This window comes from Equus przewalskii, chromosome 1 (assembly GCF_037783145.1).
Source record: "Equus przewalskii isolate Varuska chromosome 1, EquPr2, whole genome shotgun sequence".
Taxonomy (NCBI): Eukaryota; Metazoa; Chordata; class Mammalia; order Perissodactyla; family Equidae; genus Equus; species Equus przewalskii.
In genome coordinates this window covers 97,334,181-97,350,002 of record NC_091831.1, presented here as the reverse complement: position 1 = coordinate 97,350,002, position 15,822 = coordinate 97,334,181, and the positions used below count along the sequence as shown (strand labels likewise).

The 15,822-nt window shown below is 44.1% G+C and overlaps 1 protein-coding gene across 23 annotated transcripts in view; it reads left to right on the top strand.

Moving 5' to 3' along the window:
* AKAP13 (A-kinase anchoring protein 13) overlaps positions 1 to 15,822 on the top strand; it is a 323,232-nt gene that overhangs the window by 287,115 nt on the left and 20,295 nt on the right. For 18 of the 23 annotated variants that reach the window (XM_070618278.1, XM_070618296.1, XM_070618317.1 and 15 more), the window contains 9 exons: positions 150 to 217; positions 2,377 to 2,443; positions 5,897 to 6,032; positions 7,707 to 7,819; positions 8,429 to 8,581; positions 9,182 to 9,432; positions 11,945 to 12,070; positions 12,186 to 12,303; positions 12,987 to 13,235. In XM_070618278.1, coding sequence (XP_070474379.1) covers positions 150 to 217; positions 2,377 to 2,443; positions 5,897 to 6,032; positions 7,707 to 7,819; positions 8,429 to 8,581; positions 9,182 to 9,432; positions 11,945 to 12,070; positions 12,186 to 12,303; positions 12,987 to 13,235 — 1,281 coding nt within the window. The remainder of the gene's footprint in view (positions 1 to 149; positions 218 to 2,376; positions 2,444 to 5,896; positions 6,033 to 7,706; positions 7,820 to 8,428; positions 8,582 to 9,181; positions 9,433 to 11,944; positions 12,071 to 12,185; positions 12,304 to 12,986; positions 13,236 to 15,822) is intronic. The other 5 variants (XM_070618286.1, XM_070618307.1, XM_070618322.1 and 2 more) reach the window with 2 other exon arrangements.

The following is a 15,822-nucleotide window of genomic DNA, read 5'->3' as shown; positions in this document are numbered from 1 at the left end:
GCAACCTGTCGTTTAGTTAGAGGCACTTTCTGACGTGTGAGTGGCCTCACTTGGAAACCCATAGGCTCCTGGGGCGGTGGCAAGTCGGGATCTGGGATCTGGGATCTGTCCGCGTTGTTGATGTCACCTGGGTTCTGCTCTCCTTTCAGCTTGCGGTGTTTTCGTCCACAAGGGCTGTAGAGAAAGTCTGGCCTCCTGTGCAAAAGTCAGAATGAAGGTAAGGCATTTCTCGCTAAACCAATAAAATCCTCAGGGTTGGGAGAGTTAAAGTTATGAGTTTTGTTTATTTTAATCATTTGATACCAACTTTGAGATCAAAATAACCCAAAAATTCTCAACCAAGTGATTGATTCTCTGTTTAATTAACACACTTGGGAATTTATACCTTTTGGAAAGTAAAATGCTTTCAGAACTTCCCCATGTTAAATATACATTTCTCTGTGATTTTAATATCTCTCTGTCACTGTTAAAGTGGTTTTCTTCTCAACCGTGTCAGCAGATCTGCTCTGCTGTTCACATACCTGGCTTCGTCATTCGGGACCATGGGTGCAGCAGGTGGAAATCAGGGCCTTTGGCCCTAGTGGGCTGGGGAGTGTTAGGGTTAGACTCAGCCTGTCTGTCAGCACTTTTCTCCACGGAATACATACAGATGACTCTGATCACATGACACAAGAACAGGGAGTGACACTTGTGTGGTGGGACCTGCACTGAGAACACACACTGTGTGATGATGTGCACTGCCCATCAAGTGGCCCTTAACAAAAGAGCATGGTTTGGGGGCGTACCTTTCGGTTAGCCTTCGTGGTTTTCACTGTTCTCATCACCCGTAAATGTCTTTTCGTTCCTTGTCAGAAGAGTTGTCTCCAGCAAAACACCAAGTCTCAGCGTGCTGTGTGCTTCACCAGTAACCACACTTATCTTGGGCAGTGGCCTCACACTTGGCTGTGCGTCAGTCACCTCAAGGGCTTGTTAGAAGACAACTGAGTCGGCCCCCAGGCCCTGAGTTTCCGATTCTAGGGTGGGGCCTAGGAGTTTGTATTTGCAACAAGTCCTCGATGATGCTGACACTGCTAGTCTGAGGACCACACTTTGGGAAGCACTGAACTACTGTAAAGATGACAAACTTCTGTACCCCGGATCTTATTCAGCCCACAGACATAAATTTTTTTGGCTCATGCAGTATTTTTTTGAGTTAATGCAGTTATTTATTTCACATCAATTTGGATTTCTAGTTTCTCCTGACAAATTGGAAGATCTCACAACCTGGTATTGCCCCCTACCCAGCATTCCCGGTTCTCACCTTGCTCTTTTTCCTTTTTTCCATAGTACTTGTGACCTCCTCAGAGTCTATATTTAACAGTCTGTATTTATCTTTTTACATTTATTTTTTATGGTCTGTACCTTCCCCACACTAGAATGTAAGCAGCAAACTTACCAGCAGTCTGAGGTCAGGAATGTTTCATCCACTGTTAGAGCCTAAGCACCAAGAATGGTAGCTGGCTTATAGGTCCTTAAATGTTGGAGGGATGGATGAGAAGTGATACTCACCTGGAGCTGAGTGGCTCCTGCCTCCTTTGGACAGGATGCACAAGTTCCAGATGGCCACTTCCCTTCCCCTCCGCTGGCTTCTCTCGTTTGTCACTTGCCCAACCCCACAGGCATTTAGAGTTTGTGATCTCTGGTGAGAAATATTGCCATTGTGACTGTACGAGGTACTATAGAAGGATAGTGATAGAGATAGCGCATCTCCCAAGTAAGAGAATGTAACCATTTTAAATTGGAAGTTAACTCGTGTTCACTAGCGCCTCTTTCTTGGACTAATTGTGTCAATTTGTAATTTCTCACACTAAGTTGTTTCTGTTACTTGCTACAACAAAAGTCTTAACTAAAATTAGCACTTTACCTCAGAATTATTTGGCACCTTATAAATGCTAGTCACTGGAGAAGTAGAAATGAAAAAGGCACGGATGCTGCTCTTAAGAAACCAGCATTCTAGCGGGAAAGATGGACAAGCAGATGATGACCACAAATGAGGTAAAACCTATGTGGAGCTGATGCACAGGATTCTAAGAGGGTGCCAGTCCGTGCTTTGGCTGAGGGGAGGAAAGAAGCTAATGGATGGTCTTACCAAGGAGGTGATACGCAAACGGTCTTGTACTGGAAGGACGACGTGTCCAGAGGAAACAGCGTTTGTGGAATCAGAGTGCTTGGCAAGGTTCAGAGGATAGCAGTGGAGGTGACTGGCTGGGACACAGGATACTGAGGACCAATAACAAGGAACAGAGCAGGAGAGCAGGAGCAACCGGGTCTCTTGAAACTTCACGGAACATAGCTTTAAGTGCCATCTTCATGTGCTTGTTTTCTTTTTTCTTTCAGCAGCCCAAAGGGAGCCTTCAGGCACATGACACATCGTCACTGCCCACAGTCATTATGAGAAACAAGTGTAAGTAGCCTGACCCACCTCCCGAAACTCCTTTTTGACTCTGGTTCAGGATGTAAGCGTACTTTGTAATGTTCACTTGTTATTCTTAATCAAGATTTGAATACCTATTTTGTGGTAAGTTAGAGAAGGCTACAGATTCATCGACTAAAAGCTTAACATTCTACCATCAAACTCTCCTGGAAGGTTTCTAGAATAGTGTGTGTATTGGCTTAAAAGGCAGCACCTTAGCCCTGTGTATGTAAGCAAGTGACCCCATGCATCTCAAAATTCCTCTTGAGTGAGTTGACAAGTATACTTGCTTATAGTGCCTCACGGTTGCATGAATCAAATTTGAGATCTTGCTTATTAAACTTATGTAAACTGTGAAGTTGCATAAATAGTTCATTTTTTTTTTTCAAGGACTTCAAGTGGTACCCAAAATTGAGCAAATCAAGCTCTCCCGTTCACGTCAAGCAGTCTTCACCAGCCTGTGCAGGGCTCCCCTCGGGTTTTACCTAACGTTTTTCCTTTTTCATGTTCCATTCCCTGTCTCATTCCTTCCCCTCCTTAGTGTCCAGTGTCGTATAGTTAGTGTGTATCTTTCTTCTCTGCCGTATCGTTAGAGATATGTCTATCTCTGAAAATATGTCTTACTGTTTTGTGTGTTGAATTTAAATCAGATGATAAAACTTAGGTTTATTCATCCTGCTGCCTTTTTTTTCACTTAATATCATTTGGAGGTCTGTGCATGTTATTATATGTAAGCTGTTGTTTAAGACTGCTGCGTGGTATTCTTTCCTAAACATCTACCACATTTAATTATCAGTGCCCTTAAAGACAGATGTCTGAGTTGTTTCCAACTACTACCATAAATAATGCAGAAATGAATGTCATCTTAATTGGCTCTCTGGAACCCTGTGTGAGATTTACCCTAAGGCGGTGTTTTTCAAAGTGTAGTTCCTAGATCAATTAGGAGTGCAGATTCTTGGGCCCTACCTAGACCTGCTCAATCAGAACTTCCAGAGGTGGAGCCCAGTGATCCGTGATTGAGTAGATCCTTCAGGTGATTCTGATGCGCGTGCAAGCTTGAGAAGCACTGCTCTATAGCTCATTGCTCTGAGTCCTGCCGATGGCTCCAGAATGGCTGTCCCAGGCTCTGCTCCCACAGAACAGCGTGCATCCCTTTAGCCACATTAAGTCCGGTTGTTAGCAAACTTTGCATGTAGATTACCAGAAGAGAAGTTTGGTCAGACTGCCACCCACTTTAATCAGTGATCCAGCCCATTCCAACACCTTTTACAAGTCTAATCTTCCTTAAACTCTTCTTTTCTGACACAATTGCTTGTTTCAGAAACCTGTTTTGTTTCACATCAGATAAGAAAGTGTTTTTTTTAATACCTGTTACATGCCAGGCTGTTTGTGTGTGTTACCTCTGACCCCCACAAGCATTCTTAGAATCTGTTTTACTCACTGAGGCAATGTCGTGGTTAAGAGGACAGGCTGGGCTCAGGTTGAGTGGATTTGAGTCTCAGCACCACCACTTGATAGTTGTGTGACCTTGGACGTTTACTCATCCCTCTGGACTTCATTTGCCCCCTTTGTAGAAGGATGATAATAGTATCAGAGGGTGGGAATCAGGTTTCTAGAGTCATACCTATAAAGAGGTTAGCAGTAGGCCTCCTTAAGTGTTAGCTTTTGCTGCTATCATCCTCATCCCAAATAAGGAAACTGAGACTCAGAATGTTAAGTACCTTACCTGGGTAGAGTACAGATTGGTTTCAGACAAGAAGAAGCTGTTCTTTTCCGCGCCCTGTGCTGCCTTTTAGATACAAGTTGTTTGTTATGCCTTTCAGGCTCTGCACAACGTGACCTCATTCTCCTCCTCTAGCCTTTTCACTGGTCCTGCTATGCGTCCTCCACTTAACTTCTTCCCTACTTGTTATCGCCTTTTTACATTAATACCACATGATTATTTCTGTCTTTATTTGTACAGTTCTCCTCATCAGAACGTCCTCTTTTCCTTCCGACCTATCCACATCCGTACCATTCTTCAGAACCAGTGTTTCCTCCTCCATCAGAGTTTATCTGCCCACCGACTTCCCTTCTGAAACACGGAGGATATGCTCCAGGATCTCGACACTTAAGCATATTCCCTTTTCTGCCAGCTGCCCATCTTCTCCATTGGGCAGGGAGCACGTCTCATGCTCCTCGTGCTTCCTGCAGGAAGGGTCTGCTTGTGTTACGGTGCAGCATGTTTCTGGTGTTTATTGTATCACCTTCTTCTAAATAGAATTTGGATTGGAAATTAATGGTTTTATTAATTTTTATTAAGTCAAAAACATCCTGAAATGCAGTGAAGTCATAACAGCCACCCTAGTCGTATTTCCTTCAGCTCCTGACACTCCTGGGGATAGACAGCTCATTGTCTGGGGCAGGAGCTCAGTTACCAAGGAAAAATAATTTGTTACCTAGATGCCAGTGACCACTTTAGCATAAAATTAGAGCTCTGGTTTCATCCTTGGTCATCTTCAGGAGAAATAAGCAGTATGCGAACAAACTAGCTGTGTGACGCTAAGAAAGTGTTGCGTTTTCCTCTTCCGTGAACTAAAGGAATTGGTCAGAATCTGTGTTCTCAAACAATGTGTCAAAGAATCACTTGGGGAGCTTGTAGAATGTGTAGACTGCCAGGTCCCAGCCCAGAGGACAAGAAGGGCAGAGAATTTGCGTGTCAGACAAGCTCCTCAGATGTTTCTTGGTAGGTGCTCCCGACGAACGCTGGCCTCAGTTATCGCTGAAGTTCCTTTCAGCCTCAAAATTCTTTCAGCTTTATTTTATTTTATTTTTTGCTTTAGTTTAAACTTTTAGAATATAATATTTTCACATGATTCTGTATCCTCATTGCCTGATTTTCATCCCACCCCACAGGTAGCCACTCTTCTTAGTTTTATATATTTCTTCAAATTTATTTATTATAATAAATACCAGTTTGGGTTATTGATTTTTCTTTTTTTCAACACGAAGGATAGTCTGTTGCACCTTGATTTTTTTCCCCCCTTAATATATTATCTTAGAGATCTGTGGTGGTTCATGGAAAGTGTCCTCATTTTTTTAAAACTATACAGTATTCCAATGTGTGATGTACCATAATTTATTAATTGATATTCTTTAGATACTCGTTTATTTTCAGTCTTTTGCTATTACCAACAATGTTGCATTGAATAACTTTGAACGTGTATCATTTCAAACATATACAAGTAGATAGTAGAAATAAACATCTTAAAATGGAATTACTGGATCAAAGTGTATTGAAATGTACAAATTCAATAGATACTGCCAAATCGTCCTCCATGGAGTTTCTATATCCATCTGCACTCCCAGGGCAAAATCTATTATATGCTTCTCTTTGCCAGATGTGTCAGTACTGGGGGGTATGGATGGACGATGCTTCATTTGGTCTTCTCTCTACCTTTACAGCTTCGCAGCCCAAGGAGCGCCCTCGATCCGCAGTCCTCCTGGCTGATGAAACCACCGCAGCCCCCATGTTTACTAACAGACGGTCCCAGCAGAGTGTCTCGCTCTCCAAAAGTGTCTCCATACAGAACATTGCTGGGTAAGTGAGCTTCAAAGATGGTGCAGTTGACTTCTGGGTGAAAAGAGCATAATAATCATATCATTTGACAAAAAGATTCTTCTTTTAGAAAAAAATGTATCAAATAATGGGATGGTGCACAACTGAGCAATACAGATGAGGAGAATGAGGATTCCATTTTGATGCCCTGTCATGACCACCATTTTGTAACAAGGATCCCCTCTAAACACCATAATCGAGCCAGGTTGTCCTACACTTTTGTACCTGATCCGCCCTGCTTTTAAAGAACCTGAGTTCTAAAAGGATGATTTTTAGACCAAAATAAGAAATGGGAATAGGAAAAAAGATGATTTAATTCTGAGTTTTTGGTTGCAACCACTTATGTTTTCAGATGTCACACTTTTTTATTGGTCAGATGAACTTGGTTTTTGTTACTTTTTTAATCTGTTTTCCATTTTTGCCTCTTGACTCTTAAGTCAGTTTCTTGGGAGTGAATAATGGACCAGTTGTTACTATTGGGTTCCCACTTACTCATTTGCACTGAGTTTGTTTTGTGGTCCCTACGAAAGTTGCCGTGGCCCCTGCCTGTTGAGGCCTCAGCTGCCACGTGGTTACCGCAGGGCTGATTGTGATGTTGGTGGCTCCTTTGGGTGAGATGCCTGCCTTCCCATCAAGTACAGAAGTCATCTCAGATGTGGGACTCAGAACATCTCTTGTATCTCTCTTAACCTAGGCCGGAGGAAAATGCTTAACTAAACGATGCAGATCTCCTCTTGTCTGTATTTCCTAACCTCTCTCCTGGCTAATGTTTCCTCCTGCTTAAAAAAAAAAAGATTTCAAGTGTTTTTATTTTGTTTTTTGTCTTTGCGTTGTCATTATCCAAAGACCTTTTCAAAGTTATGTTATCAAAATTTGTTTGCATTATGACTTTGAAAAGTTGGTCTTTAAATAAAATTCAAAGTTTTAAATGGCTCTAGCTTGCTTTTGTATCACACCACACATTGATTGGGAGCCTACTGTGCTGGCTGGTGAATTGGGGTGGAGAAATTTCAAAGCATAGTTCATTATGAGTGCTCAGTCTATAGTTACTTAGGGAAGGGGGGAAAGTGTAGTGGTTAAGACGGTGAGTTTCAAACAGAGCAGTTGCTTACACAGTGTGTGTACCGTCAGAGGGAAGAGTTCTCCTTGCTGCCTATCATTAAAAGAAAAATTCAAGGCTTAAAAAATTTAAGTTTTGGGGCTGGCCCGGTGGTCCGGTGGTGTTAAGTTAGCACATTCCACTTCTTGGTGGCCCGGGGTTCGACGGTTCGGATCCCGGGTGCAGACACGGCACTGCCTGGCAAAAGGCCATTTTGTGGTAGGCATCCCACGTATAAAATAGAGGAAGATGGGCATGGATGTAAGCTCAGGGCCAGTCTTCCTCAGCAAAAGAGGAAGATTGGCAGTAGTTAGCTCAGGGCTGATCTTTCTCAAAAAAAAAAAAAAATTTGAGTTTGCATTGATGTTAAATGTCTCCAGCCTCCATTCCTAGTTGCTGTTGCATGTTGCTGGGTGCCCGACATGAGTAATTTGTCTTGAGTCATTGTGGCACTTAGAACCAGCTGCCACTGTGGAGTTTTGCAGGTACTCACTTAAGAACGCAAACCATGACTTATCAGAATGTATTTGACAGGATGTGCTCCTTTTTGTCCCCAGAGTTGGCCATGATGAGAACATATCAAACACCTGGAAATTCTTGTCTCATTCAACAGACTCACTAAATAAAATCAGCAAGGTCAATGAGTCAACAGAATCACTTACTGATGAGGGTAAGAGGAACTTACAGCCGATATTTTAAGCATCTGTAGAGACTGTGCCATTATCTAGAATACACACGTTAATGGAATAATATGCCTGCCTCTTCTTATTCCTGTGAAGATTCTCTAAATTGTCTGCAAAGCCTCAAATGCTTTATAATTAATTGGTAATCAGACTTATCCAGTTGTTAGCTGGTTGTCCTTTGAAGGGTATTACTGATTCTAATGTGGTCATACTTGAGTACAAACTGCTTTTCTTCCCCTCGACTTTTGTACACAGTCTGTTCCAGCTCTCTTGGCACAGTTATAAGCCTGCTCTCTTAAACAAGTAAAGTTCCCAGGTCCCTTCCAGTTCCTACCTCACGTAGGAATCATGTCTTAATCATGTTTGATTTATGTGATGTTTGTCACTCTTAACCAAGGTCTTGAATGTAGAGTGTGTCACTCCCAAACAAGAAATGATTCTTTTCCAGTCCTGGAATATGCATTCTATGAATATTCCAGTATTATGTAATGCAGAGTGTCTGTGCCTTACAAAAGTATCACCCCAAGGCAAGTCCAGCGTAGGCTCTGGAGAGGTCACAGACCCAGATTCTGATACTGATGTTTCGATATTTTGAGGAGTAGGTACAGACATGAATGAAGGCCAGTTAATGGGAGACTTTGAGATTGAATCCAAACAGCTAGAAGCAGAGTCCTGGAGCCGAATAGTGGACAGCAAGTTCCTGAAACAGCAGAAGAAGGATGTGGTCAAACGGCAAGAAGTGATTTATGGTGAGACTCTTCCGTTGCTCTGCTAGTACTCGGTTTGCATTGTCCAGCATTTTAATCAGGTGATTGATTGGGCTATGGGAAGTCAATTTTCAAATATGTAGCATCTCGAAGAATTTCATTAAAAACTTTGAGGTGTAGAGACATAATTTTATTTCTGTCCTTTTCTCTCTCTTTAAAAGTATGAACATCTTATGTTAAATGAGTGCTTATTTATGCAATAGTCCTAGAAAGAGATCCTGTGACAGTACTGTTTAATTCCTCGGCTCCACTGGAAACTAGACCAAATGCAAGTCCTTTCTAGGAAATAGGAACACAGTGAATTGTGAAAGGTTTTGAATCCAATGAAGACCACTTTGGAAACCACCATTTCAGAGTGATGGAATCCAGTATGCCTGTTACAAAATAGTAGTAGTCATGTGAAAAATAGAGGAATAAAGTGAAAACACTGTAGGGAAAAGATAGCTGTTGACCCAGTTTTAAATTTAAATTGGGCTCCAAATAGCCTGAGGACTAACTTGGGCTCTCAGCAGCGGCAGGTGGTCTTTGAGGGGGATCCTTGTACAAGAGCATTCTGACCGTTAAGCTTTGTCCCTCCTTCAGAGTTGATGCAGACAGAGTTACATCACGTCCGCACGCTCAAGATCATGAGCGATGTGTACAGCCGGGGGATGATGACGGACCTGCTCTTTGAGCAGCAGATGGTGGAAAAGCTGTTCCCCTGTTTGGATGAGCTGATCAGCATCCATAGCCAGTTCTTTCAGAGGATCCTGGAGCGGAAGAAGGAGTCGCTGGTGGATAAAAGCGAAAAGAACTTTCTCATCAAGCGGATGGGGGATGTGCTTGTAAATCAGGTGAGCAGTGGGCAGGTGCTCAGCTGCTTCTCATACACAGTGGAGACAGAAGTGAAGCTGTGGGGCGTGGCCGCCGTGCACCCACACCTCCACTCTGCTGTTTATTTTCCATGTGAGCTTAGGCAGGTTATTTACACTCGCCAAGCCTCAACCCTTTTCTGTAAATGAGCACAGTAGATTCTCTCTCCTAATGTTATTCTTAAAAGTTAAAAGGAATATATATATATATAAAGTACCCGGGTTATATGGTAGATACTCAATCGAAGTCAGTTTTCCTTCTTCAGAAACAGTATAGTTTAAGAAATCAAAAAACATTTGTTGGAAGTCTCTACTTCCCCCTGTGCCTCAAATCACAAGGAACTCATTTATCTAAAAACCACCCGAGCATAGAAAATTGAGTGAGAAACTATCTGTAAAATATTTCATAAAATCTATCTTGTTGCTGATATTTTCATCAAGGATTTGCTATGGTTTCAATCCTACTCCAGAAACAATTTAGCTAAAAATTACTTTGATACTTTCAGATGTGTTTGTCATAGACCTTTTTTTCTTTTTTCTTTAAGATTGGCACCTGAGCTAACAACTGTCGCCAATCTTTTTTTTTTTTTTTTTTTTTGCTGCTTTTTCTCCCCAAAGACCCCCAGTACATAGTTGCATAGTTTAGTTGTGGGTCCTTCTGGTTGTGCTATGTGGGACGCCACTTCAGCATGGCCTGACAAGCAGTGCTATGTCTGTGCCCAGGATCTGAACCAGTGAAACCCTGGGCCACCGAAGGAGGGCGTGCGAACTTAACCACCGGGCCCCGGGGCCAGCCCCCATAGACTGTTTTTAATATTTCTTTTTAAAATACTGTTTTTGAAAAAAACGTTGCTAGAACTTTCACAGGCAGGGGGGCATAACGTCGCATCTGACCGGCTCTTTTCCCTGGCAAATCTCTGCCTCAGTATAGAAGCAGAGGCTTCATTGCTGGAACATTTGCCTAAGAATTTAGAAATTTTGTCCTTTCCTTGTATTCCGGAGCCCGTGTGCCTCACCTCAGTAATTCATTAGTCCATTCATTCATTCATCTTTCAAGTATTTCCTGGACATCTACTACATATCAGGTGGAACCACAAAGGTGAAGATGGCTTAGCCCCCTGCCTCACGGAACTCATGTTCTAGGAATAAAAATAGGTGTGTTAGGAAGTAAATGCCAATGCTTTAACACAGGTGTCTGCAACAGATGGGCAGGGCCTCCACGTGGGCGTGGTCAGCTCCACAAGTGAGGCCCACCCTCCCCAGACCTCCCCTCCCCTGGCGTCTCCCACGTCTCTTTCTTGCCCCTCCTCTCTGCCCTCAGACCTGTGCCGGCTCCTCCTCTAACCTTGACTGGTAGTGTTTGTAGCTCCTTTTGTCTCTGCACGTCCTCTAGTAAGATCTTAGATGGCAGGATTCGTGGCTTAGCCCCTTGGGGTCCATTTGCTGCTTCTGTGTGCCAGTGCTGGAATCACCCTTGTCGGGCACTGGCTCCATGGCAAGAGCAGGTCACTTAAAACATCTCTGCCTCGGCTTCTCTTTTGGTAAAGGGGAAAAGGAAAAGCTACTCTGAACCTTTTTTCAAGCTTTTTGGTAAGGATTGACTTGTGTTGCCTCCAGAGATCTTTAGTACAGTGGAAATGGATGCTTAGCAGGTATCCTATGAACCACATATGGAAACTCAGCGGTTTACCCCGGAGGGAGCAGATCTGCAGGGGCACCACTGAGATTGCACACACTGGGGCATGATTTAAGGGCCGTGCAGAATTGTTAGAACTGCTGGCCTGGGGTGAGTAAGGTAAACAGCTTTATTGAAATATAATTTGTATGCCATATAATCCACCCATTTAAAGAATACAGTTCAGCGGTTTTTAACATATTCATGGAGTTGTGCAACCATCACCAGTCAATTTTAGAACATTTTTATCGTGCCCCCTCCCCGGCAACAGCCCCAGCCCCAGGTAACCACTTATCTACTTTCTGTCTCTGTGGATTTGCTTATTCTGGACATTGTATGTAAATGGAGTAAAACAATATGTAGTCCTTTTTGATTGATTCTTTTCATTTAGAATAATGCTTTTAAGGTCTGTCAATATTTCAGCACATATCAATAGTTGATTCCATTTTATGACTGAATAATATTGCATATACACACACCGCATTTCATTGGTCCCTTTATCCTTTGATGGACATTTGGGTTGTTTCCGCTTTGGGGCTTTTATGAGTAATGCTGCCATGAACGTTCGTATGCAAGTTTTTGTGTGGACATAGGATTTTATGTGTAGGACTGGCGTTGCTGGGTCGTCCAGTAACACTGTGTTAATTTTTTGAAGACCTGCTCGACTGTTCTCCAAAGCTGCTGCACCGTCTGACCTTCCTGGGGTTCATGAGGAAGCACTCTCGGGTTTTACTAAAGGACTAGAAACCTTGGACAAAATGATAATAACAAGTTTAGCACCCTGATCTTTGCATCGCCTCTGTTCTCTCTGCTCTGCAGTTTTCGGGTGAGAACGCAGAACGCTTAAAGAAAACGTACGGCAAGTTCTGTGGGCATCACAACCAGTCTGTAAACTACTTCAAGGACCTCTATACCAAGGATAAGCGTTTCCAGGCCTTTGTAAAGGTATTGACGTGAAACATGGAAGCCCCCATCATTGTCCAGAGCTTTGTGTCCCTCTCTGTCTTAGGTAGAACCTTTTTCCTCAGGTATTCCTGACAGTCCTTTTACTCCCTTGCAGAAGAAGATGAGCAGTTCAGTTGTAAGAAGGCTTGGAATCCCAGAGTGCATATTGCTTGTAACCCAGCGGATCACCAAATACCCAGTTTTATTCCAAAGAATGTTGCAGTGTACCAAAGGTGAGTGTCCCTTTTCACTCGGTCTTATGTGCCAACGGCCTGTTTCCTGTGTGTCCAACAGCACTAGAGACCTCATAGAAGACTGCTTTCAGGCCTGGCAGGTCTGGAAGAGATCCTGTGTTGTATCCCAAAAAAAGTTTTCTTGAGTGAAAACTTGAAATGTTACGTCGGTAGACTTAGGGTGGATGGTAGCAGGAAGGGAAGGAGCCACTTACTGTCTCGTCAAGAGCGCAGTGACCTGCACAGCTGCTCCCGTATCCGTAGACGGGGCATAATTCCCAGCAGTGCTTCCGTAAGGGCTAGAACTGCTGCTGTTTCTATTTACTCAGTACTTCTCTCAGCTAATCCTGCTCCTAGGCAAGTTACCTTAAAGATTAGGTAAAACAAAGACGTAAATTAAAAACTTGTTGCTCTTCTCCCTCCCTGAAAGTGTTTGGTTCCTTATACTTTAGAATAGCGTATAATTAATTACATGTTATCTCTGTCATTGAAAACATCGAACTTTATTTAGAATTAAGCCTATGACAAAGAGAGGGATGGATGCATGACCTTTGACACACTGGCTTTGTTCTGAGCGCATGCCCACAAAGGGAAATGATGACACGAAGCAAGACGGTAGGATTCCCCCTTCTACCCTTGTCTGGAAGGACCCATTAAAAACAGAATTATTCTTCCCTCCTAAGACAATGAAGTGGAGCAGGAAGATCTAGCTCAGTCCTTGAGCCTGGTGAAGGATGTGATTGGAGCTGTAGACAGCAAAGTGGCAAGTTATGAGAAGAAAGTACGTCTCAATGAGATTTATACGAAGACGGACAGCAAGTCGATCATGAGGATGAAGAGCGGTCAGATGTTTGCCAAGGAGGATTTGAAGCGGAAGAAGCTCGTGCGGGATGGGGGTGTGTTTCTGAAGAGCGCCACAGGAAGGTTGAAAGGTGAGGCTCCCTTTTGTTCTAAGTGTGTGCCAGAGAAGAGCAGCAAATCCAGATGTTCTTGTTAGAAATTCACCATCAGAGTCTTCCTAGGGAGCCCATACGCAAATGTCACACAGGAGCAACAGTCATGTAATCGTTCTTAATCTTGTATCAAAAAGGACCGGTCTGAGAGAGCTTACAAAATCATACAAAATACAGTAAGATGACACGGAAATGATGCAGGCAGGGAGAATGGAAGAAAAGATTTTTAAAAACAAAGCAAAAGACGAGACTAATACAGAAACACAAGCTGTTAAGGAGAGCGTATTCTCCCTACGAGAGATGGGCAACACGTTTTGGGCTTGGGGTCTAGGGCAAAACAGTCGGAAGGAGGGAAACCCCATCAGATAGGCAGTTCACAGAGTCTGTAAGATTGAAAATACATCCCTGTTCTGAAGAGATGCTAGAGGAATTTCAGCTCCGGAGACCTCAGAGAAATGTACATTTAACTCACATCAACTAGCTGTGTTGTTTAGCTTTATGATATTCATATCTTTCATCTTTCTCTAAGCAAAAGAGATCGTAAAAGATACTCATTTTCCCTTTGGTCTTAAGTTTTACCTTTCAAGCGATCAGCTGCATCAAGTTAGGAAAGTTATAAAGTTTGTTAATTCATCTGTAGATCTGATCTTTTTTTTCTTTTCTTAATAATTGTTCTCATCAAACCTGTACTCTCTGGGCCTATATGGTAGCTCCGACTTCCGCAGTAGCCTTGAGCACACGCCCTGCTCCCTGGCCTCGGTGAGCTGAGAACACGAAGCAGGCTAGCCCAGTGCTGTCCGCCCCACTGGCGTAAAAGTAAGGTGGCTGAGCTTGCTGCTGCTCTCTTCTCTGAGGCGTAAGGACCACCGTAGGTGACCTGTGTCAGAGGGTACCCGGGAGTCCTGGGCTGGCGTCCCACCGTGCTTAGACCAGACAGTAAAGAAGTCCCAGGCAAGCAGATGGCTTCAAAGGGTACTGAGGCAGGGTACCCTACTGAGAAGTCGGGATCCGAATCAAGAGACTGTAACGAGGCCGTTGCTCTGCGGTGTGGTGGTGCCAGAATAGAGGTGTGGACTCAGGACAGGGGAAGGGGCAGGAGTGGCCCTCAGTTAAGTCTCGGAGGGTGGAGAGGAGGGTGTCGGCAGAAGGGGAGGAGTAAACGTGGAGCATGGAGGTAGAAGGGTCTGGCTCATCCGGAAGTCGGGCAGAGAGTGAGTGCCAGGGAGGGCTGGGGAATACGCCTGGAGATGTGGCCGTGGGCCAGGTTGTACAGGGCGCATGCTCCAAGACAGTTGATCCTGTTGATGGGGATGGACCAAGAAGGGCTTCGAAATGGAGGATTTGAAGCAGGAAAAAGATAAATCAGATGGTTCTTCGTACCTGACTGGGTGGTTTCGAGTGCAGCACGAGTGAGGGGAGACTGACAGAAAAGCAGGAGCAGCGCTGTTGCAATGACTGGGAAAGAGCCCGTCGGGTTCAGTTCTGGTAGAGGGTGTGAAAGGAAGGACAGGATGACTTCAGAGAAAAGAAACATCCCACCCTGCCGCCGGCCAGGTGTGGGTCTCGGTGCTCCATGATGAACTTGAACTAGGTGGGCCCCGAGCCTCCCTCCACCCAGCCCCAGTGCTCTGTGCTGCTCCAAGACCCCAGTGGCAGACTCGCCACACTGCCGCGCCGAGACTGTCTTGAAGGCAGGCGGCCCTTCAGGAGCCCCGCCCTGTCCTGTAAGGACCTGGCTTCCTAGAGCTGCTGCTGCTGGAGCTCGCACTTGATTCTGTCCTTTACACAACTGATTATTTATTCATTCCCCAATAAAAACTAACAGATTCCAGCTGTGGGAATAAAGTGGCGGTCAATCCAATGGCAGGGCGATGGGTTTTCTGGCCTCAAGTGCCTCCAGTGGAGACAGCAGCTGGCATTGAGTCATTTCCACCCCAGGAGCTCGGGCCAAGAACAGCCAGTGCTGTGCCGGGCACCCAGTGAGGGGACACGACTGTTTTTTTCTGATCCACTGACACTGAGCATGCAAACTTCAGGATCCAATGAAGTGGAAATTTGTGTTTTAGAACTTTTTTTTTTTTTGGCAGACACCTGAATTATTTAAAAATAAACTTAAAAAAACCTGTGAAAACTAATGGTAGCGCATGGAAAAATTACTGTGGTCTGGGCTGGAAAACGAGACCTCCCTCGGAATCAGACGTCCTTGCCTCTTTTCTTCCTAGCTTTACAATGACTTACACAGACAGGGGATTCCTATTGTGGCAGAAGTGGTAGAAAAGGCCAGAAGGGGCTGGCCCACCTGGGAGGGGGCTGCATAAGATAGTTCCATTCTTTGACGAGAAGTTGCAGGCTCCCCTTTCCAGAGTCAAGAAGGTACAAAGGGCCCTGCCTGTTAGATCTCGATAGATGGCTCATCTCCAGAGACAGCACGCTCTGTCCTTGAAGGAGTAACAGAAAATGTCACTTAGTGCTCCTAAATTAGAGTAAGTGTCTGTGGCATTCTTTTGATTCCTAGATCCGACTAGAGATGTTCTTTTGGGTTTTGTTTTGTTTTTGTTGAGAAGAA